Source organism: Oryzias latipes, chromosome 20 (assembly GCF_002234675.1).
Source record: "Oryzias latipes chromosome 20, ASM223467v1".
Classification (NCBI taxonomy): domain Eukaryota; kingdom Metazoa; phylum Chordata; class Actinopteri; order Beloniformes; family Adrianichthyidae; genus Oryzias; species Oryzias latipes.
Window position 1 is genome coordinate 12,249,323 of NC_019878.2, and position 15,426 is coordinate 12,264,748.

At 37.2% G+C, this 15,426-nt stretch overlaps 1 protein-coding gene across 1 annotated transcript in view; it reads right to left on the reverse strand.

Annotated features, from left to right (window-relative positions):
* Window positions 1-13,346, reverse strand: part of LOC101156047 (receptor activity-modifying protein 3) — a 34,275-nt gene extending 20,929 nt beyond the window's left edge. Inside the window, exon 1 of the mRNA XM_004080950.4 lies at window positions 12,980-13,346. Coding sequence (XP_004080998.1) covers window positions 12,980-13,031 — 52 coding nt within the window. The 5' untranslated portion in view covers window positions 13,032-13,346. The remainder of the gene's footprint in view (window positions 1-12,979) is intronic.
* Window positions 13,347-15,426: the final 2,080 nt, after the last annotated feature.

Genomic DNA, 15,426 nt, shown 5'->3' on the forward strand with positions numbered 1-15,426 from the left:
GGCTGCTGCTGTGACTGCCTGAGAGAAACCTGTTCTCAGGAGACAATGTCACAATGACACTATCTTTCTGAAATACATCCTCTGTGGGTCACAGAGTATCCCTTAAAATAAAACAAAAAGCATAAATGAAAAAAAAAAGATGGAATCCAGGCTGCATGATCAATTTTACTTTCATCCACTACTCTTTAAAACACATCTGCTGGGTTCACATTCAGGCAAAGTCAAGGAGACAGACTTTGCGAGCGATCATCATTCATCTACCAGCTGACGGCAAAATAAATGAGTTCAGGAAAATGGTGGAGGAGACTGAGCAGAGGTGCTGGGAGGAAATGCCTTTCTGCACTGGGAAAATGAAAATGAAAATGGGCTCAGAGCTCAAAGCGAATTTTGCAAGAAAAAAAGCAAAATATTTCATTTTTAATTTAAGTGTATGATTCTTCCAGACCTAAAAACACTTTTTAAATGACATTTATAATTCAATATGAATGCTTTTTTTTACTGTTCATTCTTTGACAATTCAGATTGCTTTTGTTTGAGATTGTTTAATTCAAATTAACTGATATTCTGTATAATGTAAAGGATGTTAAAATTGTCAAATGTTTCTTTTTAACCAGTCCAGTGTTTATTTTGATACATCTCTATAAAAACATACACTTTGTCACATATGGGAGCATCTTGTTGTTTTTTAGTTAAAAAAAAATGCCAAAGCTTTAAAAGATCTGAGAGTCTTGCTTAACTAAAAATGGGAACACTATTGTAAAACAGGAACAAAAGTCAAAGATAAAATGAATCTTAACTTCTAAAGACTGTGATGTGAAATGTCAGATCTCTTTAAGTCTTTAAGGAGGAGAGATTGCAACAGATGATGTCACTTTTATCATAAACGTCATGACAAAAACCGTCCTAAAAACATATTTAAAGTTTTTCGTTATATTCCATTTTATGTTTTTATGAGCAGTTTATTACACTGACTGTGACTGATGACAGTGTTTGGTGCATCAATTTTGTCTTCCCATCCATACAACATTCAGTACACTAACCGTTCAAAAAATGTGTAATAAAATAAACAGAAACTACAGAGAATATATTTAAACCAAACTATATAAAACGTTTTTGCAAACAGGAGTTCAAATGCCAAAAGCGACCCCTTTTTAAAATATGACCTTTATTTTGAAAGGGTTTTCAGAAAAGTGTCTTAGTTTAAGATGTGAACTCGTTTGACTTACTAGATTCACTTGAGAATACACAAAAAAGCATTTTAAACAGGTCGCTAAAGCTATTTTTTTATTATTAGGATTTTTCTTTTTCCAATTTTGTGCAAAACAAACCCTATTTTTCTGTATATTCAGTATTTTGTACTGCACAAAATAAAAAATGTAATAAACCGTGACGAAAAAGCCACAAATGAGTTTTTGTGTCTGCTTTTTGTATGTGATAAATAACTAAACAACTTTTGTTTTGGCTCACAGGTTGTATGACCTTTCTGGTCCGCTGTGGCCAGAAATAAGTGAGTTGCTGTGTTTCCCTTATTTCTTCAACCCCACTTATCTGGCACATTCAGACCCCCCCCCAAACACACACACAGCAAGCTTTACCTTACATCCACTTTTCTTTAATCTGCCTGGAGGACTGTTTTTCGGCCCAACTGAAATAAGTTCCTGAGAAGACGTCCTGTGTCATCCTTATTTGATAATGAAATTGTGTGTTCTGTCTGACTGTCGACCTTTCATGGGGTTGTGAGGGTTTGGATCCAGTTAACACACTTAGCCAGACAGCACAAACCGCGTTTGTGACTGGAACTGAAGACTGCATTTATCAGAGCGGGGTCTCAAAGAAACAGAGGGGATCTGGGGGTCAAGGGGGCAGCGGAGAGGAAGGCTGGGGAACGACACACAGGAGGGGACTCTGGGTACTTGGCAAACAAAAGCAGGAAGAGGGGAAGGAAAAATAGTGGACTACTGGATGACCATGACGGAGATGGACAGAAATAAAGTGCCAGAAGAGAAAACCCATGATAGGATGATAGGGGGAGAGGAATGCGCTTTTTAAACTCTGGCAATCTGTGGATGAAGGATGACAGCAGCTGAGGTGGTGCAGGGGTTTGTCGTGGGTGAAAGAGAGGCATCATGGCAGGCTTTTGGGATGACTTTATACAAATACAATCCATTTACCATGTGGAGGGGAAAATTACAGGCAAGCATCAGCAGAATGTTCCGCCGTGGAGCCAGCCCATGTGTCTGTGAGCCATCGACGTTGTTGTACCAAGAAACATTGGGCCTGCCTGTTGTCTAAACAAAAGATTTTGATTAAAGAAATTTGGGGGATTTTATTTTATTTTTTTCAGAACAAAAGCGCTGCATTTATTGAGAACAGACGGCTTTCTGCTTCGACTGTTGGGGGAAGATAAGAAACCTGGACGCAGTGGCTCTGTGCTAACACAATCAGCTCACATGCTCTTCCTCATGAGGAAAATAATCAACTGGAAAGGGAGTATTATTGCCAACTGCATTCAAACTTCTATAGAGTTTCCCCAAATTGGAAAGAAGCTTTTAATTTGAAAGTACAAAAGAAACTAAATAAGCCCCTCTTGCCCCTTTTTTCTGCTAAAACCCAGACCAAGCTCCAGTGGAACATTTAAATCCAACAAAAAGCAAAATAAAATTGTAGGTTTGTATTTTTTCAAATGTGTTTCAGTTTTTCCTGAAAAGAGAAATCGTTGCTAGGCCAAGTAAAAGCTATAATTTCAGATTTGAATAGGATGGATTTTCTTAGGGGAAAAAAATAGTAAAGTCTTTTTTGGCTGTGTAGGTCTTAGTCTTCCTTTTATGTATCTTCTAAAAGCCTAAATGAATGAATGCATGAACGGATCCCTTTGGGTGATGTGAATAGCACAACCGAACAACCGATGTGACAAATACTGAATACCAATGAGCCTTGAGTATTAATCATCACCCTCAGGTGCAATACTTTGGAAGGTTCTAAAGAAGAAATGCATTATTTTCCTCTTAATTAAATCTAATCAAGATGTACTTTAAGAAATACAATAAACATAGATTTGTGCCTTGAGGATTTAACACATATTTTAAAGCACAGAGCTGCTTGTTTGTTTGTCAGGGAGTAGAAGAAAACTCAGCCAATCAGGCACAACATCGGATGGGGGGGCAGGAGAAAAAAAAAGCATGGCATTTCATGTGAAACAACAAATTTAAGATTTAAACTGACTGTTTTGATTTAGTCCAAGGGTTGATGGGGTGAAGCTGTTTTATTAGGCGCTTTCAGGTGTCCCTTAATGATGAGGTAACCAGTTTTGCCTCTCAGGACTGAAGCGTGAACTCACTTTGTTGTACTGTATTTATTCGACCTTTTTTTGTTATTGTGACGATTGGGTTGTGCAGCTCCTGTTTTGTTTATGTATTTTTTATGACAGTAGCTGTCCAACAAGGTTTTAAAAGGTTGATGATCATTATTAATAAAGCAACAAACGCTGTAGAAGCCCTAAAATTGGTGTATTTGTGAGTTTTTGTGATGGTTCCAAGCACAACGATGTGCAGTAGGTATAAAACAGAGCCTTTATGTGAACCTGGTCCACTTGGTTAAACCAACATGGAGGTTGAGTCCTATTTTTAATGCTTTACCCCCAAAGTACCACTCCGTGTTTTATAACCATTGACTGTATATGAGAACTGGAGTGAGTGACCCCTCCCCACTTATGTTCCAAATAGGAAGTACCTGAAACCAAAGAAACTAAAATCCCATACACTTCTATAGAGAAATAAACAGCTATTATGCAGTCATTCTATTTGTCAGAATAACTATTCTTGCTCTGTTTCATTTTTTCAATAACTTCTTAATAATCTTTTTTTTTTAGGATTTTTCTTTCTTTATTGTAAGTTATAAACTGACCAATAATAAATATATGTAGTCTTGCATCAGATGTTCAAAACGTTTGATTGACAGATCAAACGTCCAACTGGGATTCAAACCAGCCTTCTTACCTTCTCAATGTGAGGCGAGAACGCTAACCACTGCTCCACCGTGCAGCCTTATGGGGTACCATACAAATGAAATTACTTTTCAGCCCTTTTGGAGTTGTTTGGGGGAAAAACATCTACATTAAGGTTTTTCTGTAAATTCTGCAAAATCACCTGGATATTTTAAAGTTAAAAAAAGGTTTTGCTTGATGTTTGATTGGGTTATCATTGGTAAATTGACACATCTGAGTTTTGGCGGGCATGAAACAAAAACTGTGTAACACAGTGTGGCTGGAAAAGTACAGCTTTACCACAGACATGACCATGCCTATTGTAAATATTCAAGATATTTTGCTAAAAAACATTAAAATCATACTGGTTCTCCTATTAAAAGTAGTGTATGAGATTTTTTTAAAGCATAATAAAGAAATGGGATCTGACACTGCATATCTGAAAGTAAAATAACCTCAGGTATGCGTTATTTATTACCACATTATTCACCCATCTCACACTCCTCTATCCCCTAAGGATTGTCCCTTTTTTTCAGATGCCTTACGCACTTCTGGTAACCTGAACTGAATTTATTCCAGCAATAAAAGGAAGGAGTTTTCTGGTAGACTCAATGTTCACTCACCTTACACTGCATTATCCAACAATTCTCCATAAAACTCCAAAGCAATGTCAACACATGAATGAGTTGAATTGACTAAATTGAGGTGAACAACTAATCATTTTGTCCATTTCAATGTGATTTTTTTATTAACTCTGCAGCAGCAACGGAGCTTTTCTCCATCACTTTTTCCTTTCATCCATAAAATGAGGCTTTAATTAAGTCTGGAGCTCCAACACCCACACATCTCATCTTTTGCATTTGTCACGTGAGTGCAATCAAGAGCTGCTGCAGCACAAGGGGGACTCGTTCATTGCATTCCAAAGCATTTGACTTGATGAAGATACCAATGAGAAAGGTTGGTTCAGAAACAATAGGAAAAGCTGATTCTCGTTTTTTGGAGAACTTAAGTTCAACTAGTTTTGAAACAATAAGATTACCAAAAGCAGCTAACTGTGCAATCTGAACAGATTGTTGGGATTATCATTTTACATACCTTAGATAATCAGTCATCTGTTTTCATCCAAAATCTGTTATAAGCTTTATTTATAAATGTAATTCAAACAAAACTTTGCATGCCTTTACCATGCATATGCTTTATTAATTGTGAGTTGTCCACATTTTCAATCACAAGAGGCAGAAATCAGTCATACCACTCAATGCAATAATTATACTTGATTATAATGACTTAAAGTGCTTTAGGATAAATGCATCTTTTGTTTTTATTTTATTTTCATGGCATGGATTATATAAATGTGGATTTTTTTTATTTAATTATTTCGATTTTTTTTGCAAATGTATAACAACATAGTCTGATATATGTTTTGACGTCTTGATAAAATGAAAAATCTCTACAACACGCCGGCATCTCACCTACTTCCTCCTTACTCACCCTTTCGTGTTGTATAAGCGTTTGCTACAACCTGTCATCCACAGTATGCCCGTACCAAAAGTGGGAACATTTTTGCTCCATGGCTCGCTCAGCCCTGGAGCTTACCAGACTATGACATCACAGGTCTATAACCTTGCTTTTTTGTGTGGGCCACTTTGTTTGCCATACATGTTTGACCATCTTTTGCCCACAGACAGCCCGTATCCACCAGTAAAGGGCAATTGTGACTAAGGCTTTAACAACAGATCTAGCCCGTAAATATTAATGTGTTTTTTTCTGTTTTGCAAATGTTATGTATTGTAACCAGAAATCGGACAAAAAAGACTGCCGTCTGACAGAAATTATCATACTGTCAGAATAATATCGCCTCACTTCTGCTCTTTGTTGCTCCTTTTAAAACATATGTCTTTTTTGTAAGAATTTAATGCTGCAGAACCAACTTACATGTCGCATTTTGGTGCAACAAAACGAAATTTGTTGCATCTTGGCGCGCTGCAGGCAGATGCAGAGAACTGAAGACTTTTTGTTTAATTACTGGAGCCCCTGAACTATTTTTTACTCATTAAAAGTATAATTTAATGGTTTGTTTTCTCCACTAATGAAGGAATCACTACACATTGAAAAAATACTTGTACTTTCTGTGAATAAGCTTAATAAATAAATGTTTATTCACTTAAGCCTTTTATCATTTTTTGGGGGGTTTGTGCTTGACTTAGGTGAAAACACATCAACATTAACTACAGTGCATTCCAAAAGTAGGCTGCCATGCGTGCAGGATGAGCACAGACAAAGTTCACACCACCTCTGCAGCATGAATCTTTTACAGGGATCTGAAAGATTCATAATGCTTTTAACAAATCTCCCATGCTGCCGAGCTCCCCTAAGTTCACCTGTAATACTGTTACCGACTCGTTACCACGCTGACCTGTAAAAACCAAAGCCTTGCTTACAACAACCGCTTTGACAGATCTTTGAACTCCAGATAGTCCTGCCTCCGTGTTGGGCAGCACACGTGGGAGTAGCAGGCTTCTGGTTCAGCATCAGAATATTAGTCACATTTCAAGACGTGCTCTGCTAAGAGAGGCAAAAGAACGCAAACCACTCAGGATTTCAGAGTTTGATGTCATCCTGATCATTTCAACCAGTTGTTTGAGCAGAACGAACATGCATTTTCTCAGGCAGTATGTTTCATTGGACAGGTGTGAGTCCTTAACTGAACTGTGCTGGGGAGTAAACCAGCAGAGTTTAGTCCACTTGAAAACCCTTGCAAGTAAACCTTGATGTGTCTCGTTCAATAAATGCACATATTTTGCAACGTGAAGAATCTCAGAAATCCAGGTCAAATTATCACAGGAATCTGTACCTGAGGGCAACAAGACTTTAAAGGTTGATGTTGAGCCAATCAAACCGTGTCTAAAGCCTCAGTCACATGCACCCATGGGTACTTTGTTTTTTGGGTTGTCCAGGCTCTTTGAGGGTCATAGAGAGATGTGGCTGCATCTGAAGGTGAGCGCAGGTGTGTCTAGCAGGTCCTTTGAAGCTTGTGTAGTGTAGATTGTGTAGTGAAGTATTCAGAAGGCTATTTAATGTAAGTTGCATTTACGGTGTATCAGTCATGTTGTCGGATATGCTACACTCTGGTCACCAGTAAGGTGTGAGTACTGGCTCCTTACTGACCACGGGGTGTGATACTTAAGTGCCCGTAGGATGTCCACTCAAACTACGCCAAGATTGTCTAATTTCCTCACTTCTAACAGGCAGGCTGCACACAAGAACAGCACACCTTTCATTTGAACATCACTACTGGGCTTCTTGTGCAGTACACAGGACTTGGGGTATGTTAGAAAAAAATGAAAAATCCATGTGACACACTACTTCACACTTACTTATTACCCTTTTGTGTTGTTTGAGTATTTGCTATGACCTGTTGCCTGCAGCATGCCCGTAAAAAATTGCTCATCAACATTTTTGCTCTACAGGCTCACCGAGCGATCTACGACCTTGATATTTCTTGAGGGTCCCGTGCAAGTTTGCCCACTTTTCACTGGCAGACAGCCAATATCCACCTGTAAGAGCCGTTGTGACTAAGGCTTAAGGCTATGTGTTCCCTATTTTAAATCTAAAAAATTACCCTAAAAAAAGACGTTTTGAAATGTCCTGTTGGTGAAAATTTGATTCTGAAAAGCCAGAGGAGCTCTTCAATACCTGTTAAGAGAACCAATAGGGTCCAAAACAAGTAAAAGTGTGACATTTTAGGCATTCATCAAGACGTTCGCCACGTTTGCAAATTTCTCAAAAGTAAAACCAAAACTTTGTCAGTTTTGAAAAGAATTTTTAAAAAATAACAAAAAACTGACATTGTTTTCAGGAAATATAGCAAGAACCTAAAACCCTTTTTCTAGCAGTAAAATCTTATTTTTTATACATTTACATTTGGAGATGTGTAAAATTTTATCATAAGCAATTATTACATGCTCTGTCTGCATCCATTATTATTATTATTTTATTATTATTATGAGTGAGAACCTGAGAAATTCCTCAGGAGGAAGACTGGGACGGATAGTACTATTTATGAATACAGACCAGTTCTCTGTCTGCAGTTTTTACTATTAGTTTGGAGATACTCAAATCACTGAAGCTGACACCACAAAGCGCTGAATGAGATCCACCTTGATATTTTAGTAGTAATAATGTTTTTATCTTATGATCACGTTTCTTTTCTTTGTTGCTATTTTTTAATAATTATGAAATTTTCAATCAGATATTTTTTTTATAAAAATGAAAAGAATGGCTTTATGTAATATATTACATTCAGTGGTATCGTGATGAGTCAACCTGTGAGTCAGTCTCAAAGGAGTTTTCTCAGCCTTCACCTACTTTTACATTTTGTGCATTGAAACAGTGGAAACACTTTTGCCTTCATAGGCCGATTTGCTACTTATGTCTTCTCTTAATGTTATTTACAAAATAGAATTCCTACATTTCTTTTAAATCACAATTTTGCATATTGATAACACTGCAGATAAAGAAGCAGGTCAAACACAAAAGGAAAATATCACAAAATGTACTTTTCCTCATTTAATGTAGCTTTAAAAATTGTATATCCAGAGCAAATTTTTTCTAATAATATGTTTTTATATTAAAACAAGGTTAGTAAAAGAAATTAGCAATAGAAGTGCCTCATGTGATCAGGGCCAAAGGTTAAATATGACTTCTGATGAACAACTTAGGGCAAAATTAATTTTTTTTTACAAAAAAGAAAACCAGAATCCAGAAGAAAAGTATCAAAAAATGGGTGTAACTTTTGATTTATTTATAATTTGAACTCACTCCGATCATCTTTAGAGTTATTTTAAAAAACACTTTAATTATGATTATGCTGTTTTTTGACAATATCAAAGCACCTGTGTTGCTGAGACATAGTTTCTGGGTTAGTTCATCAGAAATTAGCCTCTGAGTTGTGACCGGTACTGTTGTTTTCCAAGGGAGTCCTGGCCAAAGGCAGCACATTTCAATACAAAGAATACATGAAAGCAAACATTATTAAAACCACATACATCATAAAAAACAGTTGCACATTATTTTTTCAGTCTCTGATGCTTTGAGCTTTTTCTTAAAAACATTTAAAGATACCAGTTCAGTTAGTTTCCAGTCTTTCTGCAGCATATTCCAAGCAAAAGCATTCACTTATGGCCCCTCACACCCCAATCTAACTTTATCGGTACAGCAAAAATGGTAAGAAATATTGGAGCAATCTAGCCGTGCAGTTTGGAGCCAGATACCAGCTCAGACGAGGAAAACTAAGACGTACATGGATCTATTAGTTTGCAAGTGGATGCATCAGAATGGAGCGGAGCAGGAAGCTCGTGTTCCACCCAGGAGATTTTCTTCAACACAGAGACAATCTTTTTCCCACTGATTCACAAGGATGTGAGCAAATAAATGCTCAGAAATATCATTTTGAGCATAATGTTTATATATATATCTCATCCATCATGAGAAAAATTCCCTGTGACCTATCAGCTCATCAGCCTGCAGCCTTTATCTGGACTCCTCACGTCAGTCTGTCTGCTTCCTGCGGTTGAGTAACTGACTCATGCTAAGCTCTCAAGCCAAGCTGTGCCACATTTTTCACCTCCACACTGACCCACTCTCCGTTTTGCCCCTTCAGGAATTACTACGAGCTTCATCTCCACCACTGTCGACCACTAGTCATCCAACGGGACACCAATCAAGGCTCCACTCTTCAGTCATCTCAGCTTCGACCAGACCAGCAGCTCATCCGTTTCATCACCCACTAAGCCACGTGCATTTCAAGTCAGAACCCTCCACCACTTCTGCGAACTCAAAAAAGACCATTCTTTCGTCCATCTTCCGTTTCTGTCCTGCTTCTGGTTCCAGCCCCATCCCACACGATAAAAAAACCCTAAAACAGATTTCCATTGGATTGGATCTTAAACAGTAATAAAGTGATGTGATTTTATTATTTATTTTTTTTGAGTGATCATGTTTGACGGCCAAATTACTACAGTTTAGTGTTTTGCTTTACTGATAATTTTTATTTTGAACCTGCTTCAAATACAGTTATTTAAGTACATCCAGTCAAATGTCATCATCCCAGCTCTTTTATGGGTTACACCTATATAATGTAATTTTTCTGTCACTGAAACTGAACCAAAACATAAAAAGTATTTGTTCACCAAAGGGCAATAAATAGAACTTTATAAATAGAACTCATAAGCATTTCTACAGCTCTGTTTTTTCAGGTGTTTGAGGAGCAGAACAACCTCCCTCCCTCCCAGGGCGATTTCCTTCCCAAAAGCAGCACACTGTTTACATGAGGGAGTAGATGCTTCATGGGGAGTCTCTCGTTTTCCGTCAGACAGCAAAAGACCTGAAATTGTACAGGATCGACCGCAAAGGTCCAAACTGACAAGCAACAACGCAGCACGAGTCCCCTTGAGATAACCTCCTTCTCTCTGTGAGCGCTCTTTGAGGATCTTGATGTGAAAACTACCCCATCCCCACAAACGCTATCACATGTCACCTGTGCTGCCAACTCCTTTTTTTTTTTCAACCGACTAAGAATGAGAATCCCGATAAAAACATGCTCAGGGTATAAAGTTATCATTTCAGACAAACTTCTGTGGTGAAAAATACATTTTTAGGGATGTCTGTGCTAAATGCTTTAAGCAGAAGAGCAGCAGAAGCCATTGTTTTCTCTGCAAGGGATGCAATTTCTTTGGTGGAGGTTTCTAAACTATTGCGCATATTGAAATTTAATGTCATGTTATTGCTGATCTTCACATTTATGGTTATATTTAGAGTTTGCAGAATTAGCTAATACACCTCAAATTCAGTAATTCCACATATAGAGTGTAATTTGTCCTTTTAGATCAAACTGGGTTGCCAGATTTGCTTAAATAAACAACATTGGGATTGTTTCTTTTTTGTTGTTGCTTGAAAAATCTTACTCTGTTCTATTTTGGACATAAGATAAAGATTCTTGAAATTCAAATTAGTGACTGCAGCTATATATTTTTGCTGATATCTATTTTTTGTTTGCCGTCTTTAACTTTTTTCTCTATTTAAAGGAACATTTACAGTAGCATGTCCTGTTGCAGGATTCCTCCACCCCTCCCTATTTTGCTTTGTTTTTTGCTGTTTTCTGTGTTGAGGACCAAAGGTACAAGGATCCTTCGGACTCTGTGTAAAGGGGCTGGGAATGCAGAAAACATTTAAATCTTTATTTGTTTAATTTTAGTTTTTTAAATGTTAACACTTTAGCTTGAAAAAATCCAAAAGTTACCATAGCTGCGGGTTTCTGAGCAACCGAAACAGGACAGAAAAATGCAGGAAGAAGAAGGTGAGCTATCTTTTTGGTCCTTTGACCATAGTATATGAACATACACTTTCTTTACCTTGATACATCTCTATTTCAGCTATGCCACTTTTTTGCAAAAGTGCAAAGCCCTTCCATCAGTCTGGTAGTAAACCACAGCCAGTGAATCCAACCCCTGGTTTTAGAATTACCAGAGTCTGTTTGTGCAAATTGCACACAGCTTTTTACCGAACAAAGCAGACCAAACAGACACATGTGAAAGGAAAAGTAGAAAAAGCGACACTAAATTACCTTCTCAGATACATATTGAGGCCAGGAATGCATCATGGTGGAAGCGACCAATGTGAGTTACCTTAAATGTTGTCTGACAAAAACAAAACCTTGGGGCCAAAATGCATTAACTGTAAATATTTTTTTCTATTCATTTAATGCAATTTTGATTGTTTCCAAAAAAAGAAGATATGTTTTTTATCAGCCAGTCAACAATTTGTAACAATAAAAAAGGACAAATGTCATTTGGGTAAATGTACACTTCGGGTATGTTCTCTAACATTTTAAATTTAAGTTCTTTTTTTCTTTTCTTTTTTTTTGTAAAACAAAGCAACACGGGGCCCAAACCATGATAGCACTACTTCTTTATATGACATATAGGATAAATAAACAAAACTGCAGATATAAGTTTTAAATTCATGTGTCGTCTGTGTGGCCAACTCCATTTATCATGGAGCTGAATTTCAATATTTGTACATCCCCTGTTTAAACTCTAAGAGCTTTTGCAATTTTCCCCCCGTGATGAACACATACAAATGTCTTGCATCATCTCTTGCCTCAGCTGCGAAACAAACGTGTCCTGCGAAGGTCATGCTTTGCTCTTTCTCTCCACCATCTATTCCTTTATTTCATTTCAAGCATGCAGCGCTTCATTTCATCACTCAGCAACCGACCACACCGTCAGGTCTGAACAATCTCGGGTGTTTTGATTTTTTGTAACATGTTGTGACAGTAGTCTGGCTGGGTCAGATGCTGTTGCAGATACAACACAAACACCTCTGCCAGGATGCTGCTTTTCCCAGAGAAAACAGTCACAGAACCTCACACTGAGACTCCCACCTGGCTTGTCAGCTGGAGGAAGCCAACCATTTTCAATCAGACCAAAACCAGATGGTGCAGAGACCGACCATCATCTGCTTTCCCAGAGCCCCTCACCCCACTGATAAGACCTCTGCCACACTCACAGGCCATGATGGGGCATCTAAAGATAACGAGAGGCTGTAAAAATTCATGCTTTGACCATTGGTCTGGCTAGCAAAAGTCATTCCTAAATCAGAAACAGTTGTAAACCTGATTAGTGAGCCAGATTCAGATTTTCCCACTGGATCCCGGTCAGAAGGGTCCACTGGGGCATGAAACCACAATGTAAACCCTCAATGAGTGCACGCTCTGTCAAAGAAAACTGCTGTTGCTGATAACTCACTATTTATAGAGGCTGGGCGGTGCAGAAAAAATGTGTTAAAGGATGAAAAATGCAAAAAGACAAATCTGATCAGCTGGTGAAGTGAAACAAATGTGAACAGATTTGGATTTGTGACTCATTATAGCTCAAACTGACAACTTGGAGTCTTGGTTTTTAAAGCGCTTTTTTTTAAGAAAAAAAAAATACTCACCAAAAAGCCCAACAAAAAAAAGTTTAAACACTGGCAGTTCATTAGTATCCATCACGCTGGGAGAATCCGGTCGGACTGAGAATGAAACCTCATCGGCAGATCCGGGAAAATCCCCCCTTAAAGCGAGCCATCGCTGACTTTATCCCGACTGAAAGCGGTCCTTCATTTTAACCTGAGACAGGAGGTTTTAGCGGCTCATGAGCATGGAGATGGATCCACAGCTCCGCTGCGATCGCGGCTGCTTCTCTGCGCGAAGCTGACAGGAGTCAGAGCTCAGGACCGTCCTGCATCCTTCAGCAGGGAGGCAGGGGATGTGGGAGGGGGGAGTCCCTCCACAATTGTCAAGATGCATCCAACATTTAACTCTCGGGACAAACATGGAGGTTTACCATTTAGGGGGGGAACAAAGAGGGGGAAAAAGAAGAATTTCTGTAGATTTTTACCACTAAAGAGCTAAACTCAGCATGTTTTCTAACATTTACTTTATTTAATCACATTTTAATTAATAGTTTAGATAATTTTATACCAGATTTTCTTGAAAATGTCAAACAATAATTCCGAAATGTGCCTAATATCAAAGATGTAATGAACCGGATTCAAACTAGTTTTTTATGTAACAACCCTGCCACCATGTGGCGATCTTTAGACTGCACCACTTGAAACTGAATTGCAAAACATGTTAATCATTTTCTTATCTACGTTTCAAGGTAAATGACTTATTTATTAATTTAAAAAGACATTGTCAGTCTATTTTTCCCCTAAAATATTCAATTAACAGATAACACATAAATATGTGAATTGCAAAAATGTTTATTCATTTATAAATGTATAGATGTCTATTTATGCAAAAATGCATCAAATCACTTTGCTGGTTCCAATAATTTCATATGAAAGCAATGACATAAAGGATTTTTTAACTGAAAAAAATTAGAAATCAATTAGTTCATTTGTTTACAATTTTCTTGAACTATTTTTTCAAACTATTTTGAACGTGAAATATGAATTCCATGCCAGTATTACATTTCACTTAAGGTCGGGCTTAAAAAACGGTTTGTTTGTTTTTAATTTACCTAAAAAATAGACATAGAAAATATCAATATAGTAATAATTAAAAAAACAATTTTATGTATTTGTTTAAAAATATCATTACCATTTTTAACACAATTTGCATTGGAAATAGAAGTTCAACAATTTACCTAAGTCCACCTTAAAAACTGTTGTTTTTTTATGTTTACATAAAAGATAGATATTAAAAAAATCAATGTATTTGTTTTTAAATATTTCTACTGGTTTTTTTTTTGTTTTGTTTTTTTCCGCTGGTTTGTTACACGCATTATGTATATATTGCTTTTGCACGTCCCTTTTAGTTTTAATATTGGCTGAAACAAGCTAACAAGTACAATAAATAAAATAAAAGAAGAAAAAAGCACAGTTCTGTCGATCTTTTCTGATGTAAATCGTTCATTTAACAATCCAATTTCCAAAGCCACTAAATCGCTTTTGGGGGTTGCTGGAGCCTATCCTAGCCATTGTTGGCCGAAGGTGGGGTACGCTCTGGACAGGTCACCAGTCCATTGTGCGGTTATATAAATAAATAAGCGTTTTTACCTCCTCACTGTACCATACACAACACTACAACACATTTCCAACTCTTTTTTTAAATTCATGTTATGAATTGTAATTTTCACTCATTCAAAATGCACCATGCCTGTTCTACTACCTTTGCTTATTAATATGTTTTATTCTACCTCTCTGTTGGTCTTGCCAGTGCATCAGAGCAGCTGAAAGAAGCTTCATTCTGTTTGGTTCCAGCTCTGGGCTCTACCAGCTGGTAGCTTTCTTGGTATCTCAGACCTTTGCTGGGTTTGTGTACCACCAATGATCTGACAAGTATTTGCATCCTCAACTGTGAAGTAATTTATAGAGTATATATATCTAACTGGTGAGCAGTGTGAGGACTTAAGAATAGAAGTTATATGTTCAGTTCTGGTGCTTCTTGTCCAAACTATGGCAGCAACGTTCTAAAAAGCTTTTACCTGAGTCAGGTGTACTCCAAAGAGAAGCTGCAAGGACAGGGTTGTTTGGAAAAGAATAATAAACTTTCCTGATAACTATGTTATGAATAGTCATGTATAATACGTGTTCAATGTACATTATGCGAACAAACAATGCAGGTAAGATATGCAATGTATACTTAAACGTATCAAGTAAAATTTTGAATTAAAATCTCATGCTTAACAGATATCTCATTTATAAATACATCTTTTTTCCAATCAACGTTTCATAAAAAATACAAAACTGTAACAACTTCAGATGATCTGACAGTAATTCATTTATTTTAAAAAATCCAAACAAATTATGATTGTTCTTAAGTTTATTTAAAAATACATTATTCATTAAAAAACACTGCCAAACGTTCTTATTATTCGATGTGCACAAAAACTCAT